Source organism: Coccinella septempunctata, chromosome 1 (assembly GCF_907165205.1).
Source record: "Coccinella septempunctata chromosome 1, icCocSept1.1, whole genome shotgun sequence".
Lineage (NCBI taxonomy): Eukaryota > Metazoa > Arthropoda > Insecta > Coleoptera > Coccinellidae > Coccinella > Coccinella septempunctata.
In genome coordinates this window covers 12,208,538-12,235,049 of record NC_058189.1, presented here as the reverse complement: position 1 = coordinate 12,235,049, position 26,512 = coordinate 12,208,538, and the positions used below count along the sequence as shown (strand labels likewise).

Here is a 26,512-nt window from a genome sequence, read left to right as displayed (position 1 = left end):
ATAGGTGTTCCTTACATAGATGTGAAACCAATAAATCATGTTGGTATGATGGGAAAATTTCTCGACAATGAGCATTGGACCATTCTTCGAAATCGGAATGCATGTAGATATGTCAAGTGTTTTCGCATATATGGATTATGGTTCAAAAACTAACACTGCTGAGGATTTATTCTCCAGTGGAATTTTATTCATGAAAGAGTAATCAATTCGCAGCATTTTTTTCATGAAAAAAATTATGAATTTTCTCATAGATAATTTCTCCATAACTGGAAGAAGGTCCGTGACGTCATATTCATCCAAATTAGATTTGGCAACTTGTTGTGCACCATAGAACCAGAGAGATTGTTACGTTTAGCATTCGTTATTTGACCCAAAAGCACGTTCAGCAACTTGAATGTTTTGAATAAAAAAATAAATAAAATAAAGAAATAGTAGTAACTGTATCTGAATAATAAAAAATGTGACCATTTGACTAACAATCGGATTCTTCATACAGAAAATTCAACCAAATATAGCTTCGCTCTGGTCAACACTCCGGTATAACCAATTTTCGAGAATTGATCGCTACTGAAGGACTAGACCTCCTTACATAATTAAAGAAAAAATCACGCGAGTTCAACGGCTGTAAAAATTTCTATAATGAACCATTCGAGTTTGCCATTAATTCCGTAATATTTTCCACTGCTAAAACCTCATAATGGCAACATTTGCTGCACGCGAGTTCCTAGTAATTTCCCTAATTTATATTTATTAGATTATGCCGAATTAAATCCTAGACTGGGGGAATTAATGATTTTTTTTAATAGTCACATTTACAAATCATCCATCTTGCGAAGGTTTCATTGTCGACAATAATTTCGATATAATCTTGGGAATTATCGAAAAATGATTTGACCCACTATTCTGAAAGTTGGCTATTATTTTTTCAATCTTTTCGTTCCAACGAAGCTAGAACTCATAAAAATAAGTCGTTTAACCAAAAATTGTCCATATAAAATATCCAAGATGGCTGAGATACAACCCTTAGAAGTTCGACAAAATTTCATTGAATTTCAAGTACGGGACTGTGGAAGGTGACTCCGGCATCGCAAAAACGAAACAAAACAAACATATGGCTCGACAATGAATGGTTCAGTACCAAGTTCATCGGATTAGATGCATCAGGTCACTTTTGAGAGAATCATAATTGTTGTATCGTGCAATGTAGGGTGAAAAAAAAGTAGATAATCGAGGCAGTTTCTTGAAAGTGCTTATGTTAGTTGTATTGAAAAAGTGCTTTTTTGTTTCTCCATTTCATCCCATTTTTACAATGATTGTTGGAATGTTCGAACAAGAAGATTGTGATGCCCATTGTGAAAAAATTCGTAAATAGTTTAGACCAATTTTATCGGTGACATTTTGAAGTATTATTCTATTTTTTACACTTGTGTCCTAAGTCTCTTCTGTCAGTTGGTATCGACATGAGCCATTTCACAAAATCGTGTAAATTACTAAAAAATAATAAGAACAATTCGGCAATCCTAAGTTTCCATTTTCATTACCACGTACTTATCGAATGAGCCAATATCCTAAACGAATCCACATGGTCGAATCAGGAAATAAGTTTTTTCCCACTGCTTTATTGCGGTAATTCAGCTAACAAACGGTCTAGGGTGGTATTAGGATCTATTTCAGTTCTGTTTTTCAATTTTTTATCAACTTTGTCAATTTGTCATTTTAAAATTTTGTATAGGTTATTTTTGATGAAACGCTTCATTTTGACCAGTTCTACCTTCTGTTGAAAAAAAACCTTCAAATACACCTTGTATATTGTAGTTTTCCAAAGTTATATCTAATCCCAGTAAAATTGGCACAAATTGATTGAAAGATATCATTATTATTATTTTATTTGTGTGCAAGATTTTTCTCATCTTTTTTCATCTTCATTTAAAGATACCAACAATTGGTGGTAGTTCTGTTTCTACATAGTTGTTTCTAGGAAACCATACTTACTTAATACAACCTACTTGTCATTATTGAACTGAATTATTTTCACTGTTGCAGAATTTTTACAATTTTGACATCGAAGTATTCATTTTATGCCATATTTGTCTTGAAAACCAAGAAGAGCCTACGAACCTTAAGATAAGTGATAGAAAGCAACTCCGCAACTCCAAAGATTGATATTCCGATCAAGATTAATTTGCAATTAATAATAACATTCAGTCATTATCCGCATGCATCGAAGATTATTCTACAATTAAATCCATCAAATGAGCCCGAACTCTGGGAAAAACGAACTCAAAAACACCCACTAAAAATCGAGCCTGGAAGAAAATTATACGTCACATGTGTTCTGATGCCAGCTGTATAATTTTCCTGTCAATATTTGTTACATAAATAATGCATGCTAGCCTCAGACTATCTGTGAAGTTCAATAATTGATCAACACATTATGTGGTGCATTAGTAGTTTTAAGTAAACTCTACGAGTGAGAGACAAATTATTAATGGTGTAATTATTAACGAGACAATTCAATTTTCATCAATAAAATATGAAGGTGGACTATCTTCCTGGGCATATGCCATGAAGTCATATTACCTGTTTCGTTGAATAAATCATTATCAGTATGTGATGCCTTCGTTAAATCTCTAAAAATCATTAGTTAGAACCCTGTTACTATAGAGTTGTACGAATTTTTTTTTGGATTCAGTTTACTCGATTACCCCATTTTGAGAGAGATATTCTGAAAATTTTTTCTTGTGGAGTGTGTAGGGTGTTGAAAAGTAAAATTTAAAATTATTGTTATATATACAGGGTGTTCCAAAACAAAGATATAGACCAAAGTTACACTTTTTTAAATGTAACACCCTGTATTTGACCTCAAAAATGGAATGGCAAGCTCAAATTATGATGAGTTTCTTTAGGTCACTTTATACCTTAGAATCACCCTTTACAAGATAATGGCGAAAAATTGAAAATATGGAGTTCTTTGAAATGGCAATTAATGAAGAAACTAGTTACGTCAGCGATACAGACAGTAGTTTTTCGAGTAGACAAGTTAGCTACTTCTACACATTGAAAAAAGTTCAACTCTGGAATATACAGAGTGATCATAATTAATTCTCAAACATCAACTACAAATAATCGTCAAAAACTGCTGAGAAACTATCCAGGTTTAAGTGCAGGAGAACCTCATCAAGATAGTTTCGGAATTAATTTTTACGTTCAACGAGATATAGAAATACCGTGTGTGCCATTTGAAATGAGAAAGTTTTTGACGATTATTTGTAGTTGATGTTTGAGAATTAATTATGAGCACTCTGTATATTCCAGAGTGGCGTGTAACTAGTTTCTTCATTATTTTGAATTGAAAAAAACTCCATATATTCAAGTGTTCTCCATAATCTCGTAAAGGGTGCTTCTGAGGTATGAAGTGATCTAAAGAAACTCATCATAATTTGAGCTTACCATTCAATTTTTGAGGTCAAATACAGGGTGTTACATTTAAAACAGTGTTACTTTGGTTTATATCTTTGTTTTCGAACACCCTGTCTATATGACAATAATTTTAAATTGTACATTTCAACACCCTACACACACCACAAGAAAAGATTTTCAAAATATCTTTATTTACTCTCTCAAAATGGGCGTCTCGTCTGTGGTGGGTCACCCGGTATATCTCTAACATGTTCGTATTTGAGGAGGGACAAGTGAATTTTACTCATGCTCATTTTCATGATTTCCCATTAACCATTTATTTAGAAAGTTTGTCCAGGTTATAACGAAATTCTCACGCCATACATATTCATATACGGCGTTCCTTCATACTTATTAAGAACAAATAACAAAGATCTTCCCTGGTGGCTTTTGTTACCCCTTATCACCCCTCCAATCGGCCAACAACGGGACCGTTACAAAATCGGTGTCTCTGCTCGTCAAGAGATTTTCACACGTTGAAGGTAGTTTAGCTTCAAGTTCATCTATCACGAGGTATGCAGTTGACCCATTTGAAAAAAGAAAGTGAGGGCACCTGGTGTGTTATTTCAGGTCGGGCTGTCCCTTCTGAATGGCCTCTTTCCCCTCTCTGACCGCTTGTAGTCTGTATATTTGGTGGTTTACTACCCCATTCACCGACTGACCATTCAAGTCGGGCGAGCGAAAGAGAGGGCAAAGAGCGGGTACGATTTTATCTATTGTTATCTATGATACTCAGCCGGAATCGCTTCACAGATCGGTCTTTTCAATTCCGATGGAGTATTTTCTGTTCCTATGATCATTTCCGTCATTTTTCGGGTAACATGGGAAAAGTCACTGGAAATTTTTCCTTGCACGCGTTTCAATATTGATTATCGTCGAAATTACTGAATATACACTGCGCAAAAAAAATTAACGCACATTCTGAAAATCTCAATTTTAATGAAAGTTAACTCTACATTGACTTTATAACTTATTTTTTATGTTCTCTCGGGAAGGTTTTGAACGAAACAAGACACATTAAATGGAAGAAAAATTCAGGATTTCACCGAATCTTATGTGAAAGAAGAATGAACAATTTTCAAAATACTGAAATGCTGATAAGTGATTTAATACTTGGTATTTCCACCCCTTACGTTAATTACAGCTCGGCAACGACGGTTCATACTCAAAACGAGTGATCTTAAAATGTTCTGATCTAATCCTTCCCAGATTTCTCCGAGTTGGATTCCTAAGTCATTAAGAGTAGCTGGATGATTTTCTGAACTTCTCAGCCTTCTATCGAGGTTGTCCCAAACCTGCTCAATCGGATTGAGATCTGGACTTCTTGCTGTCCATTCCATTCGAGAGACTTCAACCTCTTCAAGGTACTCCTGAACGATGCGCGTACGATGGGGTCTGGCATTATCGTTCATAAAAATGAAATTTTCACCAATGTATGGGGCAAATGGCACTACATGCTTTTCAAGAATGTTCCTCATATACTTATCAGCATTCATAGCCCCATTATCAACGATCACTAGGTCTGTGCGAGCACTCAAAGATATTCCACCTCATGCCATAATCGATCCTCCCCCGAAACAAGTAGTATTCAGGAAATTGCACTGAGCATATCTTTTATGTGGACGTCTGTATACAAGGGAACGTCGATCACAATGGTAGAGGCAGAATCTAGACTCATCTGTGAAGAGAACTCTTTCCCAATCGGCCTCCTCCCAATGGATATGCTCTCTCGCAAAATCCAAACGCGCCCTTCGATGGGCTGGGGTAAGAGCTGGGCCTCTTGCCGCGACACGAGGCCTTAAAACATATTCTCTGAGGCTATTTCTTATTGTCTGAGTGCTAATTTGCACCTCATGAGTTTGCTCAAGCTGAATTTGAAGGAGGCGAGCGGTTGCAAACCGTTGTCTCAACGAAGTAACTCTCAAGTAACGTTCTTGAATGGCAGTTGCGGGCAGTTGTTACCCGTGGTCTACCCTGTCCTGGTCTTCGGACATTCATACCTGTCTCCCTGAATCGCTGCAACATTCTGGACACACTTGTATGGGAAACTCCAAACCTTTCTGCAATTCTTGTGTATGTCTACACTTCTTCTCGCAAAACTACCGCTTGGGCACATTCCTCTTGGGTCAAATTACGTGTTTCGCGTTGCATAGCGATCGAGTGTAGAAAATCAACCGAAAGAAAAACTAGAATTGATCGAGAACAACTAATTTTAGAATGGAGCCAATACATTCAAAATCTGATAATATCATCTTTTTTTATTCCTGCTGGGAAAAAACATCTGTATTGAAGAAAACCGTTGAAAGTGGATAACATATGCATGCATAATTCTGATAAAAATAGTTATCATTGAGAACACCTTCAGTTGTAGAATAAATTTGAGATTTCCATAATGTGCGTTAATTTTTTTTGCGCAGTGTATTAGTACTTCCGAATTTCAATTTTCCGAATTTTTCCAGGGAAAATCCTCACAGGGACGATCGACTTCTTTGAAACGTGAGGAAGATAATGAAAAAATTACATCATAGGTAAGTAAACACATTCTGAGATGACGTTCATCAACAGATATTACGCTGTGCTCAATCGAAGAAACCATGAAAGTAGCGTTTAAACGAACGGATGATTTTTTTAATTGATTCTCATCAACACTTCTTCGAAACCCGTTCGTTTTTCGCGTTTCGTCACTGACATCATTGTTTCAAAATGTTTGGTTATTCAACTAGAAACTTCACAATCATTCCTACTCATGAGGAGGTATTTAGCACCATTACATCTTTTCAATTAATAGTACAAGGTGTTAATTTCCAGTGGTGGCGCACGTTAATTCTTCAGTGCTCACTAGATTTTCTTCTATTCTGTGTGATTTCAGTAGAAAAGAAGCTTTTCTGCTCAAAACTATATATCTTACGATATATCAGAAATTACATGAAGAAATAAAAATATCTTCAATTTCTTTATCTTCTTTGTGAAATAAATACTATGATTCACCCTTACCGACGTCACTGAGAAATGGAGATGTTGAGTAACCATTCTTAATTTTTAACACATTTGAAATTATCGGTTTCCCATATACATATTGTAGGTGTTGTAGGCAATTGTAATTATAAAATTAAATTAACAAACAAACTAAAAGTGATGTTTTCTCAAATGGAAAATGGAAAGTTAATTGAGTTTTTATTATCATTACTTACGTCACTTCGACTAATGAACACATGAGTTAAAAGTCAATATCTACATTATCTGCTACGCATTCTCATTGTTGTGTAGCAGACAGGCTCTTTTGAAAGGGTAGTTGGGTTGGGGATGTTCAAAAATACACGCTTACATTTTCTGAATTGTTGAACTTTCTGTTGGTCCTGATCATACTAAAAATTATGACTTTGGATTTTATATACAAAATTTGAGCTCTCCTGAAAAATTCTTCGAAATTTTGTCTTCAATCGATTTGGATGGAAAATTGGGGAATGAAAAAAATTTATTTCCGAGAATGATTTTGCGTATTTCTTGAAAAGTAGAATATACGTTTTTCATTATCAATCAGGTTCGCCGGAGAATAGGTTACAAAGGGTCAAAACCACATGAAATCATCCACATAGATTCAAAGGGTACCATAAATTTTGTTACTTCCAGAGAAAAATCACATCGGTCACAACTGTTTCTTTTTTCTTATTTTTTTAATGTTATTGAAACTGTCTGGGACTTTAACATACACAGAAATAGTAGATAATTACAAATCTTCAGTTTTCGAAATTCGCAGTTTTTTAATTCTGATTAAAAAACAAAAGATCACATTCAAGTGAAATTTTTATTCAATATAATAAAATAATCTTGGCACTAATGTACTCGTATATGATCAGACTTCTCTTTGCAAGCCCCAACAGTAAAATAGTCTATCATCATATTTATAAGTTTTTCTTTTCGTTTGATTCACCTCAAATCTTGTACAATTTAATTTTGATCTTGGTACTGGAGATACGTAGTTTTAAGGAGATCTGACATGAGTTTTCAATATTTATAAAGATATACTCTCCACAAGAAGAATCTGGATGATAACGATGTTTTCCTGACTAAGCCAATATTATTATAATGCGGTGAATATATGAAAATCGCTAGCTCGAATACCAAAGCTATTAGAAAATTACCATATTCGAAAAATACACACATAACTGAGCTAGAAAAAAATAAGGAATCAGAAAAAGAATTAAATATTGGCATCTTTTATCTCTAACTGAAAAGTGTTTTTGGTTCGCTCTTGTTTCACTGTCGAAGTTTTCCGAAGAATTTTTGTAACGTTTTCTTCTCTGTTTTCTCACTCTTAATAGAAATCAGCAACTGAGATTTTTTTCTTTATTTATGTTCGTGATATTAATTCATCGCTGCTTCTAGATATTAATGTCTCATATAGGCGCATTCCTGTATTTCTATATATTTTTCTATTCTCTGAAATTCCATCTCTTCAGAATTCTTGTTTTATATTTTCTCACTTTAATAGTTCGTCAGAATTAAAAACCGAATATCTCATGCTCAACCAGCCTTCGTAGTGGAACTTCTTCCATCAAAATTAGAATATACGGGACATTACTAGATATTTAATTAGGAAAACACATTCATAGCATCGTTTTATATCTCACCTATGCGGTATTCATGAATATTAATACGTTCATCACCGTGAAACACGTCACCTTGCTAAACATATCGTAACTTATCAAACGTGTTTTGTGATTCGCACTAAAAACCAAACGATACAGGTGGCTTCAATGATCCCGAGTAACATCGGGCTCGATTGACCAATTAATCAGAAGACTGGAAAATTGATTCTGCAATAATTGGAATACGGACAGGTTTTTTTCGTTTCTTTGAGATTATACTAGTCTGATCTTTCGAGTCTTAACACTTAGGTGTGCAGTATTAGGAAATTTAACCTATAAAACTTTTGACTTTTTTTTACAGCGTGTTTGAGAGCTGGTTCTAGAGTGTCCTACAAGACAATTAATTCATTTTACATTTTACATCAATATTGGTTGAAAATATTTCTTGCTGGAATTGGGATGTGAATAGTTATTCTAGTTATGAATTTCATTAAAAAATTTAGAAGAAATTCTCTACATTATTATTGGGGAAATAGAAAAATTAATCATGAATGTTTTGAGAACTCATCACATACAGTGATTTATTTTTGACACTTAGGGTCTTAGAAACACAGTTGAAACCTAGATGGCGCTCTCATCACTTTAGTCCCTTCGTCTCCCATCTTTCTACTCTATAATCTTTGCTGTTGACTTCTTTATTTTTCAACGTTGATTTTTGTGTATCTATAACCTTAAAACGCCTACCTACTAGTGTTTCTACATTCTGTCACTATCCTAAACGGATCTTTCAAACATACGACAACAATAACCATCGAGAGACGTGAATCGAAGTCGATTTGAAAGTTTCATGGTTGATCCTGTCGAAGGAATCGTCACATAAATACTTTTCTCGTGTACCAGTAAATTCCATAACCAGCGTTAACGGGAAAATATATTCCTATGCGGGGTATTATTTTTAATCCGCAATTAAAAACCAAATATCGAAGCTACCGGAGATAATGAAGACATTTTATGCGACGTGCAACGAATGCATGACCTTTTACGAATATGTTGGGAAATACCAAGCTAGACAACTTAATGTCAGAAACTGAGGAAAATCTCGCTCGATAAGTAAGGTCTCGGCGACTTGTGATCTAACGCGTGAAATATGGCGTTTTGCCGCACTGGTGCATGTTGCAACAATGATTATTATGCATAAATGGGCGTTCTTTTGTTGTGATTCAAAAAGATTTTGTCATTTTTCTTTCGTGTACTAACAAATAACTGTCCAAATTTGCTGATCATCAGTCGGTTGCAGATTGAGCAGGTGACCCACACCACTCTCGTCGAAACTATTTGTTTTAGTCGCCAGGAAAATGAACTTTTTATTTGAAAGAGGAAATCTTTTAATTGCGAATTCGTGGGCGCACTACTATTTCCCTATACGGGGTGAGTAACCCCAAGAATCTTAAATGGCATTAAGGGTCACATCATTTTGAAGGTTTAGCAATTCTCTGTTTCGTTATTTGTTGAGTATTTTTCCAATAGCTTCAGTACCTCGGTCAGTACCTACAGGATGTATTTCAAGGTGAGGCTTTTTTTCAACAGAAGGTAGAACTGGTCAAAATAAAGCGTTTCTCCAAAAATCACCTATACAAAACTTTCAAAATGACAAAGTTGAAAAAAAATTGAAAATGATTATTGAAATAGATCCTAATACGACCCTAGACCGTTTGTTAGCTGAATTGTCGTAAAGCAGTGGGAAAAAACTCTTAATTCGACCATGTGGTTTCGTTTTGGATATTGGCTCGTTCGATATTTACGTGGTTATGAAAATAGAAACTTAGGATTGCCGAATTTTTCTCATTATTTTTCAGTAACTTACACGATTTTATGAAATGGCTCATTTCGATACCAACTGACAGAAGAGACTTAGGACACAAGTGTAAAAAATAGAATAATAATTCAAAATCTCACCAATAAAATTCGTCTAAATTATTCACGAATTTTTTCGCAATGAGCATCAAAATCTTCTTGTTCGAACATTCCAACAATCGTCGTATTATAAAAATGGGATGAAACGGGGAAACATCATAGCACTTTTTCAACATAACCAACATAAGCACTTTCAAAAAACTGCCTTGATTTTCTACATTTTTTTTCACCCTGAATTGCACGATACAACAATTATGATTCTCTCAAAAGTGAATTGATGCATCTAATCCGATAAACTTGGTACTGAACCATTCATTGTCCAGCCATATGTTTATGTTTTGTTTCGTTTTGCGATGCCGGAGTCACCTTCCACAGTCCCGTACTTGAAATACAATTAAATTTTGTCGAACTTCCAGGGGATGTATCTCAGCCGTCTTGGATATTTTATATATATATATATATATATATTAATATATAGACAATTTTTGGTTGAACTACTTATTTTGATGGTTCTACCTTCTTTCAAAAAAAGCTTTACCTTTGAAAACACCGTGCATATGTAGATTTTTCCATTGGAGAATGGGGAATTCTCCTCAATTTGGGTTATCACTGCATATGCAAGTTTAAACTGAATAATTATGAGTTTCATTCATGATTTTTTCAAATGCGGAAACTATTCAAAAGCATTCTTCAAATATGGGGTTTTAAAATTCAAATCGCTTGGCTTCAAGTTTACCATTTGGCAACATCGCCTTTTAGACAATAAAAAGAACAATGTCCGATCAGCTTGTTTATAAAATAACAGCTGTTGATTTACAGGCGCGTACTTACTGGCGAGCTTCAACTGCAACCGGACATAAAAATCCCATAAAATTTTATGACCTTCCTCGTTCGTCGCAGACTTCATAGACAGTCATCTTTTTCTATCTCCTCAAGATAATGCATTTGTTGTCCTTTATTGTCAAGGCATATTTCAGTCGATGTTGCCAGCTTGTGCAATTCTCACAAAACGCTTTAAACTTTAAATACCCATTTTTATTTTTCATTTTTAAGTGCTTAAAATAATTTTCTTTGGGACACGGTTGAAATGGTTTATTTCAAAATGTGACGTTTCAAAGATATTTCATAAAAAAATTTCGTCAGAAGGAGTATTCCCTATTACCCATATCAGAAAAATCTCTCGGGTGTTATGCGTCTTTCACTTTCGATAGTGAAGCATCAACTCACTCTCCTTCAAATCCCAATATAAACATGAGACACGTTCCTTCCATTCATTTCAACCATTATTCGTGCATTTTCTCGGTCGAGGTCCTCCCCAAATAAAAAAATGCAAATAAATTTCATGTTGGCCGTAGGATCAACCCCAAACAAAACGTGTCGAGAAATCGCGCTATGATAATGGTGATTCAATCGAAAATATTCAAATGATAAGCGTCTAGGTACCTACCTTGGAAGCGGTGTCGTGTGGCCTTATTATACACAAGGTAGAATATCCGTGTATATACCTATAATTTCACCACATGAAATGCTAGAGTACGTACCACTTTTTCATCCGAACCCAAGAACACGCTCTAAACCACCCCGGAACGTGGCGCTTTTCAATAATAATGGTATACGATATGAATAATAAAGGCAACAGATGGATCATTTCAATATCAATACGGGCATGAAAACTTCATTTCCGAACCTGGAATAATATTCGGTCTTGACTCGTGCTCGTATGATGCACGTGGGTTAATCATCTAGGGAATTTAAAAATTCTCTTTTTACCCTTCTTTGATATACCTAATACTTTCAGTAATGTAACATAACATAACAACAGTCTTTATTTCAGATCAAATTCCAGTAACGTAGTCGAGTAAAAAAACAACTGAATCCTTCAGAATTTTTACCGTTTTGACCTATAGATTCCAAAAATATTCAAAAAACGATGGAAATGTCACCAATCATATGATTTCTCTACAGTATGTTCTTTAAACCATGCCTCTCAATTTTTGGTTATTTTTTGGATCCATAAAAAAAGAATCACCATGAAGATTTTATAGCCGACGTTTTCAGAGTAGATATTTCTTCAGGAAAAGAAAAAGGACTAGTAGATCTCCTGGTCTACTATAGTTATTTTTGTACTTGAATTAGAAACTGAATTACGCGATTTCTACGAGTATATATTTAAATATACATATCTATTTAAATATTCAGATTTGTAAGGGCAATTTATTCACTTTCGCCCACCTGATGAATGATGATGCTGTGATAACGAAACACGTGTAGTGGTTAGAAAACTTAGAAATTATTAATTTCATCAAGTATCGGCTACCACGTCCATAGGGAATACTCCTTCTGACGAAAATGATGTATTTTTTATGAAATATCTTTGAAACGTCTCATTTTGAAATAACCATTTCAACCGTTTCCCAAAAAAAAAATTATTTTAAGCACTTAAAAATGAAAAACAAAAATGGGTATTTAAAGTTTGAAGCGTTTTGTGAGAATTGTACAAGCTGGCAACATCGACTGAAATATGCCTTGATAATAAAGGACAACAAATTCATTATCTTGATGAGATAGGCAAAGATGGCTGTCTATGAAGTCTGCGACAAACGAGGAAGGTCGTAAAATTTTATGGGATTCTTATGGCCGGTTGCAGTTGAAGCTCGCCAGTAAGTACGCGCCTGTAGATCAACAGCTGTTATTTTATAAACAAGCTGATCGGACATTGTTCTTTTCATTGTCTTGTATGCACTGTTGCCAAATCGTAAACTCTGCACAAAGCGATTTAAATTTTAAAACCCCATATTTGAAGGATGATTTTGAAGTTCCCGCGGTGAATTTAAAAAACTCATGAATTAAACTCATACTTATTCAGTTTGAACTTGCATATGCAGTGAAAACCAAAATTGAGGAGAATTCCCCATTCTATGTTTGCCTTGCTTCCTCAGTCGTTTCTCAACTGTGGGAATGGTGAATTCCACGAAAGAGACCAAAAAAATATAATCACCCTTGATGATTGGGCTAGCGCGGTGCAGGATTTGGTAATTACAGTCTACCTTGAAGGGGCAAAGAAATCAACCGTCGATTCTATCCCATCTGACCGTATGAAAGTGAATTGTACGACTGTAGTAGTAGAGACGTCCGAGAAAACCAGAATTATGATTTTTTTTTTTTGACAAACAACACTCCCTTTGGAATTATAAGAATAGATCAATTTTCATTGCACTTGACAAGAATTATTCACTATAATATTACTTCAATTAGGTTTATCTTTGAAACAATAGAGGGAAAATGAGTTTCATTCATGATTTTTTCAAATTCACCGCGGAAACTATTCAAAATCATGCTTCAAATATGGGGTTTTAAAATTAAAATCGCTTTGTGCGGAGTTTAAGATTTGGCAACAGCGAATACATGACAATGAAAAGAACAATGTCCGATCAGCTTGTTTATAAAATAACATCTGTTGATCTACAGGCGCGTACTCACTGTCGAGCTTCAACTGCAACCGGCCATAAAAATCACATCAAATTTTACGACCTTCCTCGTTCGTCGCAGACTTCATAGACAGCCATCTTTGTCTATCTCATCAAGATAATGCATTTGTTGTCCTTTATTATCAAGGCATATTTCAGTTGATGTTGCCAGCTTGTGCAGTTCTCACAAAACGCTTTAAACTTTAAATACCCATTTTTATTTTTCATTTTTAAGTGCTTAAAATATTTTTTTTTGGCATACGGTTGAAAATGTGACGTTTCAAAGATATTTCATAAAAAATACATCATTTTCGTCAGAAGGAGTATTCCCTATTATTGTCTTACAACAAAAGGGCGCAATTTACAATACTAATCGACCTGTCTTAGCATATTTCCAGCAACAGAACTATCTTCGATCTGGAAGTGAAAAATTGAAAGAAGTGGTCTGAAGGACTTCGTGAACAAGGAATCATTCTGTGAAATTATCAGCATTTCATTCAATCCAGTTAGGCGCATAACTCATTTCATTCTCTCGCATTTCACCACTGGCGTTCTGCATTTACTCTGATTTCGAGAAAGCATGATACTAAACAAGTACCCGCGTCTCCTTTCCCCCCTCCACTCCGTAATAAAACACGCCACAGCCAACGTAATTACAACCCACGAGAAAGTGCAACATGGAATTAACGTTGCTTTTTGAAGAGGTAATTCCTCTAAATTGCGCATTGCGAAATTTAATTCTACCCTTGGGCGTCTTCGGGATGATCACCCACTAAAAAGCACTGGGTCATACTGCCCATTAATGGTGGCCATTCGCGTGTACGATATAATTTTTGGATTCAATATTCAAAGACCAATATTGTTCGAAAAAGTGATGTTGGCCGTACGCTAACAGTTTGAATATTTAAAGACTAGATCGTTCCTGATTGCATTGCCCGAAGATATCAATTATATAGATCGTTATTCTCTCTCCCCCGACTGAAAACGGAATATTTAATGGTTTTATTTTCGAACGGACAAAGGAATGCGGTATAATAGACGATACGACTTCTCGCGCCGTTCCAACACTGTTTAACTATCGAAAACGGTGATGTTTCGGCTCATTCTTCAGATCCTAATGCGATTATATCAGAAATTCATCAAAAAAGCACTCCAAAGTTGGTTCATCAAGAACGTAGCTTCGTTTGTTAATTACCCAATTCAAAAATGACATCGAAAGGCATGAAAACACACCTAGTCAGTGTTAGACCATTTCCTCGACCATTTCAATGATGTTTGGTTCACTTTATACAGGTGGCTGCATAAAATAGTCCAGCCAAATGTTTCGGTATGAGTTTATCCGGTCATTTTTTATTCGGCGAGGGATAAATTTTGATTTTGAATTTGTGGGGGTACGATCAACCCCATAAGCGCCCCTAATGCAATAAAACCAAATATTCATCAAGAAAAACGCCCTGAAAAAGCAGGAACCATTGAACACTTTTTGTAATATTTTGGCAGTCTTAGTGAAGCATATTACAAATAGTAGACTTATTTGGCTGTTTAGATAAATGAAAAACTATAAATATATGGGGATTATTTTCGCCTTTCAATTACGTATATCAACAAAAACATGAGAAAAATTCACTACCAAGTTTTTTTTTGCATGAGAAAGAAGAAATTTCTCTCGAACTTTCTTTCATTGCAAGGAGAGTTGCTATAGTTGGATAACAAAAAAACGTAGGTACCGAAAAGTAGGTAGGTACATTTAAGAGAAAAATTGGAGTACCTACGTATACTCCATTCACATTTATTTTAGCACTCGGTTGGCCATGAAATAATTTTCTTGTAACTTGAACGGTGTTAAGGTTGGTGATCAAGAAATGGCGTTAATGTCATAACGCCGTGGCCACAACTAATATCAATTAATATCACAAAAAATGCCGAACGTGAGTGAAAAAGACAGAAGATAGGGTTTCAGGAAGAATTCAGGTCCTCTCATTCAAATAGTAGGTAACCCTAATATTCTAATATCTACAATATATCAGACGGTAGCGAACATATTCAACGTAAGTGAATTTATGTGATGTTTCATCTGAATCTAAAGGACTTATATTTAGTTGAATGTTTCCACAATCAGAAAGATTGTGAATGAAGAGGATGACAAAGAATTTCCTTCTAGTGGGAGACCCAAAAAAGTGGTGGCATTTGAGACTTTTATTTTAGGATGAACGAATGCGGAAAGTTACTACAGTATTTCCGATGAATGTCATGGTAGGATTAGTTCCAGAAAATTATTTTTTCTATTTTTCATTTGACTTGTCCTAAACATTGTAAATGTCTTAAGGGATCAATTAATATATAATTATTATTATTATATCAAAGTATTAAAAATAAAGAGCTATAAATACGAGCCAGTTGTCCTGTTAATTGTTAATTCATGTGAAATTGTTGTTTAAAGGTGAAGTTCCTCTTGCCTTGAAACTTCCTTCAATTCTCATTGATGCAAGATGATTTTGTTGAAGAATTTAACATTCTTGTAATTATCCGTTAATTCCTTCGAGTGATACCCATTCCAAATCACTGCATCATATGCATTTCATCTTCGGGTTGATTTTTTGAAACCTACAACTGATGTAACGTATTCAACCTTTAGCCAAACAAGATAACCAACATTAACTCTCCTCAAGCTACTGCAAATTATGTGTCAATAATTCAATTTTTTTCCATAGCAAAAATAAATATATTTAAAAACTAATCTCTTGTATTTTCCATGCAAATAACTAAATTTCATATTTTCCGACATTGTGATAAAATACGTAATTACTGAGACTTTTGAGTAGAACGGACAAGTCCGTTCAAAACCCCAAAAATGTTTTGACAAGCGTCATAACCCCTCATTTTCGTACTATACAGAGAGGAATTTCCATGGCCAACCGAGTGCTAAAATAAAAGTGAATGGAGTTTATTTCTGAATGATCAGTTATATTCTATATTGCCGAATTACTCTTTATTGAACACCAGAAACTTTCTGATTTTTTTCTAGTTGTTGTAAACTCAAATTTGTGTGCAGAAACCAGTAGAAAAAGAGCTAATAATAGATGTTCTATTCCGAAGATTATCGATTCACTTCGAAATCCTCCAATACGCGATAAGTCTAGAAACAAGTGACTTCATTCATCAGAAACATAATTTATTGGCCCTAATCGCAAAATATTGAAAACTCGAAGGTCAAATAACAATGGGCGGAACTTGTTTGCCTATAAAGTGCATTTGAAGCATTTCGCACATGGGAAATTAAACACGGAACATATCACACGTATTCCTTGTCAATATTATTATCGTAGATTTAAACTTTATCAGTAATTACCGCTCTTGGATTCATTGGAATTTATACTATCAACTCAGATGTTCTCGCAGTTGATTTTGGAACATGTTTCATTATCGGTTTCGTGATAGCCGATAAAGTTTATTAACACCAATGTTATTAAATACCATTTCAATTAGTTGTCTCAGTGAGTCGTGTCGAAGAAAAGACAAAGACTTTATCTCGATTTTGGATCGGTTTATTGGATCAATCTGAAAATTTTCCAAACAAAGAACTAACCATTTTGAACTCCGATTGACGGTAATGAATAATTCTTATATTGATATAATATAAGGGCAGGCAGAACTGTTAAATTAGATTAAAAGCAATAAATTTCACCAGCTGCAGAACTAGCGCGTTTTTTTTCGATTTACAGTTTTGTTAATTGTGGTTATTTTATTCCTCATTATTCATTTATTTTCATTTATTTCTCTATTCCGGGAGAGTTGAACCCTTTTTCACTCTGAAGCCACTGTTGTATGTGTAAATGGTAGCAACTCATTTTTTTTGCGTGAAGATATCATGTCCAAATAGGTTACGATAGATAATAGTAGAGTGAAGGTGAGATGAACATTTTGAGTACAGCAATTCCTTTTATGGGACCCGAAAACTGGCTCCCTAACCTATGGGAGAGTTGAACAGGGGGCGAGAGAGACTTGACCATAAGTTTGTTCATGGGGAAAAACATTGAAAGAAAACAATTTCCAATGACCAACGATTGTCTACGCCAAGATTTTCATCATCAGATTTCAGTGTCACTCTCACTTATTTCCGAGATGTTTTTTACTTTTTTGAACCTTTGTTTATTTTTTATATTTATTTCTATCATTCAATTTTTTTTGAAGCAAACTATTATCTAAGCTCAGTGCGGGAATCTTGGACCACTGATTATGTCTCCCGACAATAGGATCGGTCAAGTCTCCCGCACTCCCTTTTACACTGGGAAAACAATTTATTAACTATAATGCATATTTATTACTACGTAATATGGGTTTTATTCGAATATGGCGTAATGAATCTTTATTTCTCAGAAATAAATGCTTTATTGGAGATCCTCAAACAAATATTTCTTAATAATTAATATATTGAAAGATATTTATTAATAATAAATTGATTTTTTCGTCTATATATAATAAGCTTCGTTATTAGTAATAATGAACTTTCTTAATAGATATTATCAGGTTTGTTGAGAGATGAAGCTATTGAATTCAGTCCATTAATAAAAGGTTAATCAAAACTCTCCAAAGAAAAAAAAAACGTTTATTTTTAATTTATTATTACAGATGACAAATTCGAAAAAGCTTGACATGTATTATTATCATTATCACTCAATTTGATAAAAAAAAAAACAAAAAAATACAAAATAAGTCATAGACATATCATCAGCACCATAAAAAATAACCAACCTTCTCCTGTGTCTGATTGAATCCTCAAAAAATTAACCTTTTTCGAATGGGGTAATCCTTTCTCACTCTTTTTAACACCATAAACAAGAAATTATTTGTAGAAACCGCTCTAATAAGCTTGTTCAAACTCTCAAGCCACAAGAAAAAAAAATCAGTGATCTATAAGATTCAGAATAATCTGGAAATCTCCCTGTATTGCATCAAATTTCAATAGTAGACTGAATACTAGAACTGACGCTTTGCTTGACCAATAGGGATGCTTGTCATCTATTGGTCGACAAGTCGAAAATGATTTCATAGTTGGCAAATAATGTTTTTTCTGATGTTTACAGAAATAAATTGATTATTTATAAATTATATATTTCTGGGAAATAAAGGTTTAGATTAAGATAACAAAACGATATTCATTTCTATCAAATAAACAATATTTGTACCAAATAAATTAGGCTTTAATAAATTTCTCATAAACTATAAATAACTGAATCTTCTGAATTTCTTTGAGGGAAATCACGTTTATTTATTATTGGCTTATTAAATTTATAGGAAATAAATTCGGATCAAATAAATATTTATTAAATTTAAACCGTATCATTTTTCTCAGTGTAGTCTATTCAACAGATATTTTCTTGAAAGTTTTACAACTATTCTTAAAAAGGCTCATCGTTTGTGAAACAATATTAATCAATGAAAGCAATAAAGCTAAATAACACCACGCACCTATTGAACTTTTCAGACAGTGGAAGAAACAAAAATTGTTCAATTTCTTACTTCATAACAACAAAATCACGTTCAACCCTCTCACTCCCGAACTGTTCTGATGGCGGTCAGAATGGAGCCGACACTAGTTGTTACGAGTATGTCGCAATCTATTTACGATACCGGTAGAGCTAAATTTGAATTGAAATATTTGAGGTGGTTCAAGTCTCCTACCTGAGAAAGTCTCCCGGACTCCTCCTATATTCTATTGAGCACAGCTATTTCGTGCAGATATAGTTATGAAGAATGGTAAATTAATAAGTAAAATTTTTGTTACAGGGCGTTCTGTTGGCAAGCATGTGATGCGCCGCGATGCCCACTCTCTTTGCGGCGCCTGAAGTGAATTCTGGCGGCCCGACCGAGCGGCAACAAACTTCGACTGAAAACGCCGCCATGAGCCCAGAGCAGGAAGCTAGTCCACCACCAGCTGCTCCCGGAGCTTCGCCACCACCTCAACCATCAACCAGACTGCCCTCTCCTGCCATGTCTCACACAATAGACGCATCCAACAATTCCGACGTCGAACAGTTCGCAGGAAAAATTGTCTACAATCCTGACGGTTCGGCGTACATCATTGAAGATTCGGAGAGTGATAGCGAAGCCCAAGTGAATTTACCGGAAGTGGTACCACCCCTACAAGCTGTGTATGTTTCGCGTCTTCTCAGACAGACTACTCGCACCTCCGATTTACCCGCAGTGCATAGCTATCGAGTGGTTTCTCTAAGGGACGCTAAACCGCCCAGGCCGGCCTCCGTGCCCATCAAGCCGATCCTGATGTGTTTCGTGTGCAAATTATCGTTCGGGTTCGCCCGTTCGTTTGCGAACCACGCGCAGTCAGAACACGGCGTGACACTGAAAGAAAACGAACGCGAAGTTCTGGCCTCAGACTGTTCAGCCATATTACAATGTGTCGGTCCCGACAAACGTCCTATGGTTTCCCTGTTGGAACCTCTCGGGCCAGCCCCGTCGCAAGACAATCACGGATCTCAAATGATGATACCTTATAGTCAACAAGAAGGTCATCATTCGCCAATTACCGATACTCCTCCCGGTTCTTCTTCTCGAACAACCCCTGGCAAATCGCCATCACCCCCGTTCGCAGCACCTCCCGCATTCATGACTGGCACCACGATCGGCGTCTGCCCTGAGCACCTACAGGGTAGGCCATCTGGCGTAGAATGTGCGCGTTGTGAAATGATCCTCGCATCTGGTAGACTAGGCCCTGCAGGCCTTGCCAATGTTCATAGTCGTAACTCATGTAAGACTCTCAAGTGCCCCAAGTGCAACTGGCATTACAAATATCAGGAAACACTGGAAATCCATATGAAAGAAAAACATCCTGAAGCAGAAACGAGCTGTATATACTGTATAGCAGGCCAACCTCATCCACGATTAGCGAGAGGTGAAACCTACACATGTGGCTACAAACCATATCGCTGTGAAGTGTGCAATTATTCTACAACAACCAAAGGCAATCTTAGTATCCATATGCAATCAGATAAGCATCTAAATAATATGCAAGAACTACAGAACGGTGGTGCTCCAAATGTAGAATCAAGGCAATCTTCGCCTAAAGCTCCTCCATTGCATCATTCTCCTGTAAGTAGTGGTCATAAGCCAAAACCAAGTTTCCGGTGCGACGTATGCAATTACGAAACAAACGTTGCTAGAAACCTAAGAATACATATGACCTCTGAGAAACATACGCACAACATGCTAGTACTTCAACAAAACGTCAAACATATGCAGACTTTATCTGCCTTACACCATCAACCACATGCGAGTCAGCAACATATGGAAAGTTTATACGGAATGTATCCAGGACTCGGAGATAAACCAGAAGCCGCCTTGGCAGATATGGCTTATAACCAGGCTCTACTGATACAGATGATGACCGGAGGCCAATTACCAGGCCATGCTGGACCTGCAGATTTGGGTCAGCATGGAGACCTTGGTTTAAATCCAGAAACTATGGAACCACCACCAGAACCCGCGGATCCTGATCCCGAAAAGATTTATCAATGCTGCGTCTGTAACGTTTTCACCACAGATAGTTTAGAAGAGCTCGGCAGACATTTAGCACAAGACAGAACCCGACTGAGAGAACAAGAGATCCTAGCCGTAGTGGCGGGACATTACGTCTGTAAATTATGTACCTATAAAACGAATCTTAAGGCTAACTTCCAACTTCATTGCAAGACTGACAAGCACCTCCAAAGGCTGCAACATGTGAACCATGTGAAAGAAGGAGGACCACGCAACGAATGGAAGTTGAAATACGCATCAGCGCCTGGCGGAGTACAAATACGCTGTAACGCGTGTGACTACTACACGAATTCGGCACACAAGCTCCAACTGCATGCCGCCGCCGGCAGACACGACGCTGGCGTTGCCCTGTTGAAGCACATCTGCGAAAGATGCTCGGCCATCAGACCGGATCAGACCCGCGTTTACCATTGCTCGCTCTGCGGGTTCTCTGCTTCAAACCGACTGCCGCTTCTTCAGCACGTCAGATCTCTGAAACATCTACACATGGAGCAGTTGCACCAACTCCAAAGACGCGCGGAGGGTAAAGAGAATTCTCCCGAGATTGGCGAGGTGTTTCACGTGGTCCCTGGACCGGTTGAACAGCACCAACAACAGAGCACACCTGGTGAGTTCATTTTTACTTCATACCAGAGTACTTTATTGTTTTTTCTTGAGGGCGGAGTTGGTATAAGTCGCCATGTAAAACATTTGGGTTATTTCAGACAGAATGTCAAGGGTTCGAAATACGAATTCCACCTGTGCAGGTTTCTCAGATAGAAATCCTAAGTCGCAATGGCTATGAAAATCTGAATTTGCCAGTTGAAGCGAAATACGCCTATTGGTTTTGGAGTTATAGGTAGGCAAGTCTGAAACTCGGTATAATTATTCAGGTTATTATTTTTTAACTCTTCCATTTGCGTGGTTGAAGCTCTTGTGAGTGCATATAAATGTGTCCACCCATCGATTCTCATATGTGCTTTGAGCAGACTATTTTGGGCTTTGCATCAAGTTTCTGATTTTTTGATTAATTTCCTCCCGAGTTTACCTACTTCTAAACTGCCTACTCTTACTATATTACATGCGATTAGAGTTTGTATCTCTTCGGAAGTGTTATTTCACTAAATCGGGGATAAATTGGCAGGTGAATATTATTATACACTCCTGGAAAAAGAAGCAGACAAACAAAATGTTCACCGAATTAATTTTGAAATAACTTTTCAAGGTGTGCGTCGATTTTGATCATTTTGTTGTCTATTTGTAGCCTATCTCATCTAGTTTATCACCTGATGTCGAGGCTGCAGGAATTCCAATTGAATTTGATGGTATACAGGGTAGAACTGAAAATTGTAATTGCCACTGAATTTCTTCTAAATTGCAAAGTTTCTTTTGAAGTATCGTATTTCCCTTCAGGAAGTAGCAATGGGGAATTCTCCTCAATTTGGGTTATCACTGCATATGCAAGTTTAAACTGAATAAGTATGAGTTTAATTCATGATTTTTTCAAATTCACCGCGGAAACTATTCAAAATCATCCTTCATATATGGGGTTTTGAAATTTAAATCGCTTTGTGCGGAGTTTAAGATTTGGCAACAGCGCATACAAGACAATGAAAAGAACAATGTCGGATCAGCTTGTTTATAAAATAACAGCTGTTGATCTACAGGCGCGTACTAACTGGCGAGCTTCAACTGCAACCGGGCATAAAAATCCCATAAAATTTTACGACCTTCCTCGTTCGTCGCAGACTTCATAAACAGCCATCTTTGTCTATCTCATCAAGATAATGCATTTGTTGTCCTTTATTATCAAGGCATATTTCAGTCGATGTTGCCAGCTTGTACAATTCTCACAAAACGCTTTAAACTTTAAATACCCATTTTTATTTTTCATTTTTAAGTGCTTAAAATAATTTTTTTGGGAAACGGTTGAAATGGTTATTTCGAAATGTGACGTTTCAAAGATATTTCATAAAAAATAAATCATTTTCGTCAGAAGGAGTATTCCCTATTGACGTTAATTGAACAGAAAAATGTTGAGAGAAGATCAGGCTTCAAAAACTCATTTGAAAACCCATCATTGCGACACGAATTACCTCCACAGGGTGTTCAGAAATTTATAGGAAATTACAATTTTCAATTCTACTCTATATAACATCAAATTCAATTGAAATTCCTGCAGACTCGACATCAGGTGATGAACTAGATGAAATAGGCAACAAATAGACAACGAAATGATCAAAATCGATCAACACGTTGAAAAGTTATTTTGACATGAATTTGGTGGAAATTTTTTCTTGTCCAGGAGTGTAGTAACAAATATACAAAAATTATGTTAAAACTTTGGTAAAAACGTAATTTCTTAGCGAATAAATCATTAATTATTGGCGCATCTAATCTGAAGGTAGTTGAGAAAGTTTTTAAATTCATTGATCCTTGTGTAATATCCTGAAATTGAAACATAGTGATTCCCTTATAGCCGGCAGAACACATCAAGGAATATTATTATGACGTCCATCATAAGTACACGGTGCTATTATGAAATATATAATTTGTCATCCGATTAATAATTTCTCCCGAAAATATCGTGACGATAATTGGATGGATATTCCTTTTAGAAAGTCCGGGCTGTATCAGAACAAAAGATCCGTTTTGTCGAATTATGAACGAACAAAAGTATCGTGATTCGTGGTCGTTGTACGATACGGGGTTGTTCATTAGCAATATAAAGGAATGCGAGCAGACAATAAAAAATGTCGAGCGCGTTTTACACCCTTGGCTATATTTTCTTCGCCTTGCCATATGTCCTGCATGAGTAATTACGGGCATTTTAATAAAAGACGGTTATCTGTGTAATTAGGGATATTTTTTTTTATCGGAGCGAGTTCGGGCGGGTAGGCGGGCTGTTTGAGCTGCAGGGCGTTCGACACAATGGAACAAACATCTTACCGATTGTTCTTATTGTCGCGATCGGGAAGGTACACTCGATTCCATGGCAGGCCTCGGTTGATAATCCCTGTTATTATTCACTGTATACGTTTTATTTTACGGATGCGAGTGTGCGCATTATTTCATTTCGGGTGTGCAGTGTTGAATCGAATTTTTTCCCCGTTTCATTCGTCGGCGAAGTGAACAGATGGATTGGAAATATTTGTTGGTGTGGGCGTAGTTGTGGAAGTTTCATATCATCTGCTACATCACTTCCTAATGAACATATGCGGATTTAGCAAAAAGATCCGCACAACATTTGATTAATCGGTGTTTACTATTTTTTAGAACAATGATCGGAAAGGTAGATATTTCTTTTAAGAGGAGTTTATACCACGAGACTTTCTCGCCATCCGTATAAGGCGTAAAGAGGGAAAGACTACCAGAATGTGGGGTGTTGCCAGAACACTTGACCGATAAGCAGAATTTACGAATAGTTTCCACTTTCGTCGAAAAGATGGCAGCACTTAACGAACGTCTTTTTAAAATTTCACCAGGATACGAATTGTAGCCAATGGCGAGAATTTTCGAGAAATTTTTTCATGTTGAAATTCATAGAAGAGATAATTTCATCTCGGAAAGTTAAAAACATGAATGGATATTTGTTCCTTAATGAAAAAATTTTTTTCCGTTTAACGAATAAAAAAAATTTCTGACTTTCCGAGACGACGAACTGATTGAATTGAATTAGGTATAATGAAAACCTCGTATAAATTAGTGGTTTCTCACGTAAGATATTCATTTTTTCTTTTTGAACTGACCACTTAAACAACGCAACGTTCCATGTATAATAGGGAATACTCCTTGAGACGAAAATGATGTATTTTTTATGAAATATCTTTGAAACATCACATTTTGAAATAACCATTTCAACCGTTTCCCAAAAAAATTAGTTTAAGTACTTAAAAATGAAAAATAAAAATGGTTATTTGAAATTTAAAGCCTTTCGTTTCAATTGCACAAGTTGGCAAAATCGACTGAAATATGCCTTGATAATAAAGGACAACAAATACACTATCTTGATGAGATAGACAAAGATGACTGTCTATGAAGTGTGCGACGATAGAGGAAGGTCGTACAATTTTATGGGTTTTTTATGGCCGATTGCTGTTGAGGCTCGCCAGAGAGTACGCGCCTTATGATGTACATCTACAGCTGTTATATTATAAACAAGCTATGATTTTTATTATTTTCTAGTAGGCGCTGTTGCCAAATCGTAAACTAGAAACGAAGCGATTTAAACTTTAAAATTTCATATTTGAAGAATGATTCCGAATAGTTTCCGCGGTGCATTTGAAAAATTTATGAATGAAACTCATAATTATTCAGTTTAAACTTGCATAATATGCTGTGATAACCCAAATTGAGAATTCCCCATTGAATATTTTTCATGCACCCTCTATGAAGCTTGGAGGGTAGTTGAGTTATTTCGAATGACAACCAAAACTTTATGTTGCTGTGCCTTATTTGGTTTTTCATCAACCCTTTTTTATTATAGGGATGAATTCTTGCTTTTTTATGTAATTGATGTTTTTGAAGTCTTATCGACAACATGCCTCTTTCGTACAATAGTAATTGTTGAGTTATCTGAAATGAAATCACAACAACATAAATGAGTGAACATCAAATTGATGCCTTCACTAAAAAGGCAAGTTCATTGCACAGTTCGAAAACATCAATCACTTCTGAAGAGTATGTCATTGACCTCAAAATACAAATACAAAATGTAAATTCGAATTCAATGACAGTTTAGGTTGGTTAATTCAATTGTATCACTATAATAAGAAGGGGTTGATAAAAATTTCATCAATTATCGAAGCATCCTCGGCAACAAAACGTCAGTCCATTTCAGGCACAAAAAGTTATTGTTCTCATTTGAAAACTCAAAACATTGGAGTTGATAGATACCTTCCATTCCTTTTATTCTACAGTTGTCCTTTCGTTTCTTCTTATCGAATATCATTTCAAATGATACATTAGTATATTTTGTAGAAGTAATGTCTCATAATTTTTCGAATATATCTACCGTACAATTTTTTGTTTCCCTATGTTCGTCGCCATCAATATTCCAAATGATACTCTTGTACTACTCAAATATACCTACTTGTTTCACACAGTAACTACTTTCATTGAATCAATTAACCCTTTTCACTATAAATACCTGAAGTCGACGTTTTTCAAAGACGAACAGTCAGCATTGGAGACAATGACATCTACCTATTCGTTTCCTAGAATATACCCATATTAAGAACAAAAGGAAGAGAATTACAATCATTCACAGGGGCCTGAGAAATGTTTCAAAAGACTTTAGGTTCCGGAATTGGGCGATCCTATAGAATGTTAGATTCCGCATTCCAGCAGTTAGTATGTACTTCTTAAGAATTCTCAGAAATAAGAACAAACCGGAACAAACATCCATGAGAAATAAAAAGTTACCTACCCTTAATTTTGTCATTGTTGATGTCGTTCTTTTGAGTCGGATATGACCGTTATTGACTGTTGGGGCAATAATAAGTGTAAACAATAATATCCTTTGACATTCTTCTGAGATTTACAAAATTT

General features: G+C 35.8%; 1 protein-coding gene across 5 annotated transcripts in view; it reads left to right on the top strand.

The window, feature by feature from the left end:
* LOC123322892 (zinc finger homeobox protein 3) overlaps window positions 1-26,512 on the top strand; it is a 191,455-nt gene that overhangs the window by 37,842 nt on the left and 127,101 nt on the right. For all 5 annotated transcript variants that reach the window (XM_044910966.1, XM_044910967.1, XM_044910965.1 and 2 more), the window contains 2 exons: window positions 5,919-5,987; window positions 19,217-21,590. In XM_044910966.1, the coding sequence (XP_044766901.1) occupies window positions 19,250-21,590 (2,341 nt within the window). In that variant the 5' untranslated portion in view covers window positions 5,919-5,987; window positions 19,217-19,249. The remainder of the gene's footprint in view (window positions 1-5,918; window positions 5,988-19,216; window positions 21,591-26,512) is intronic.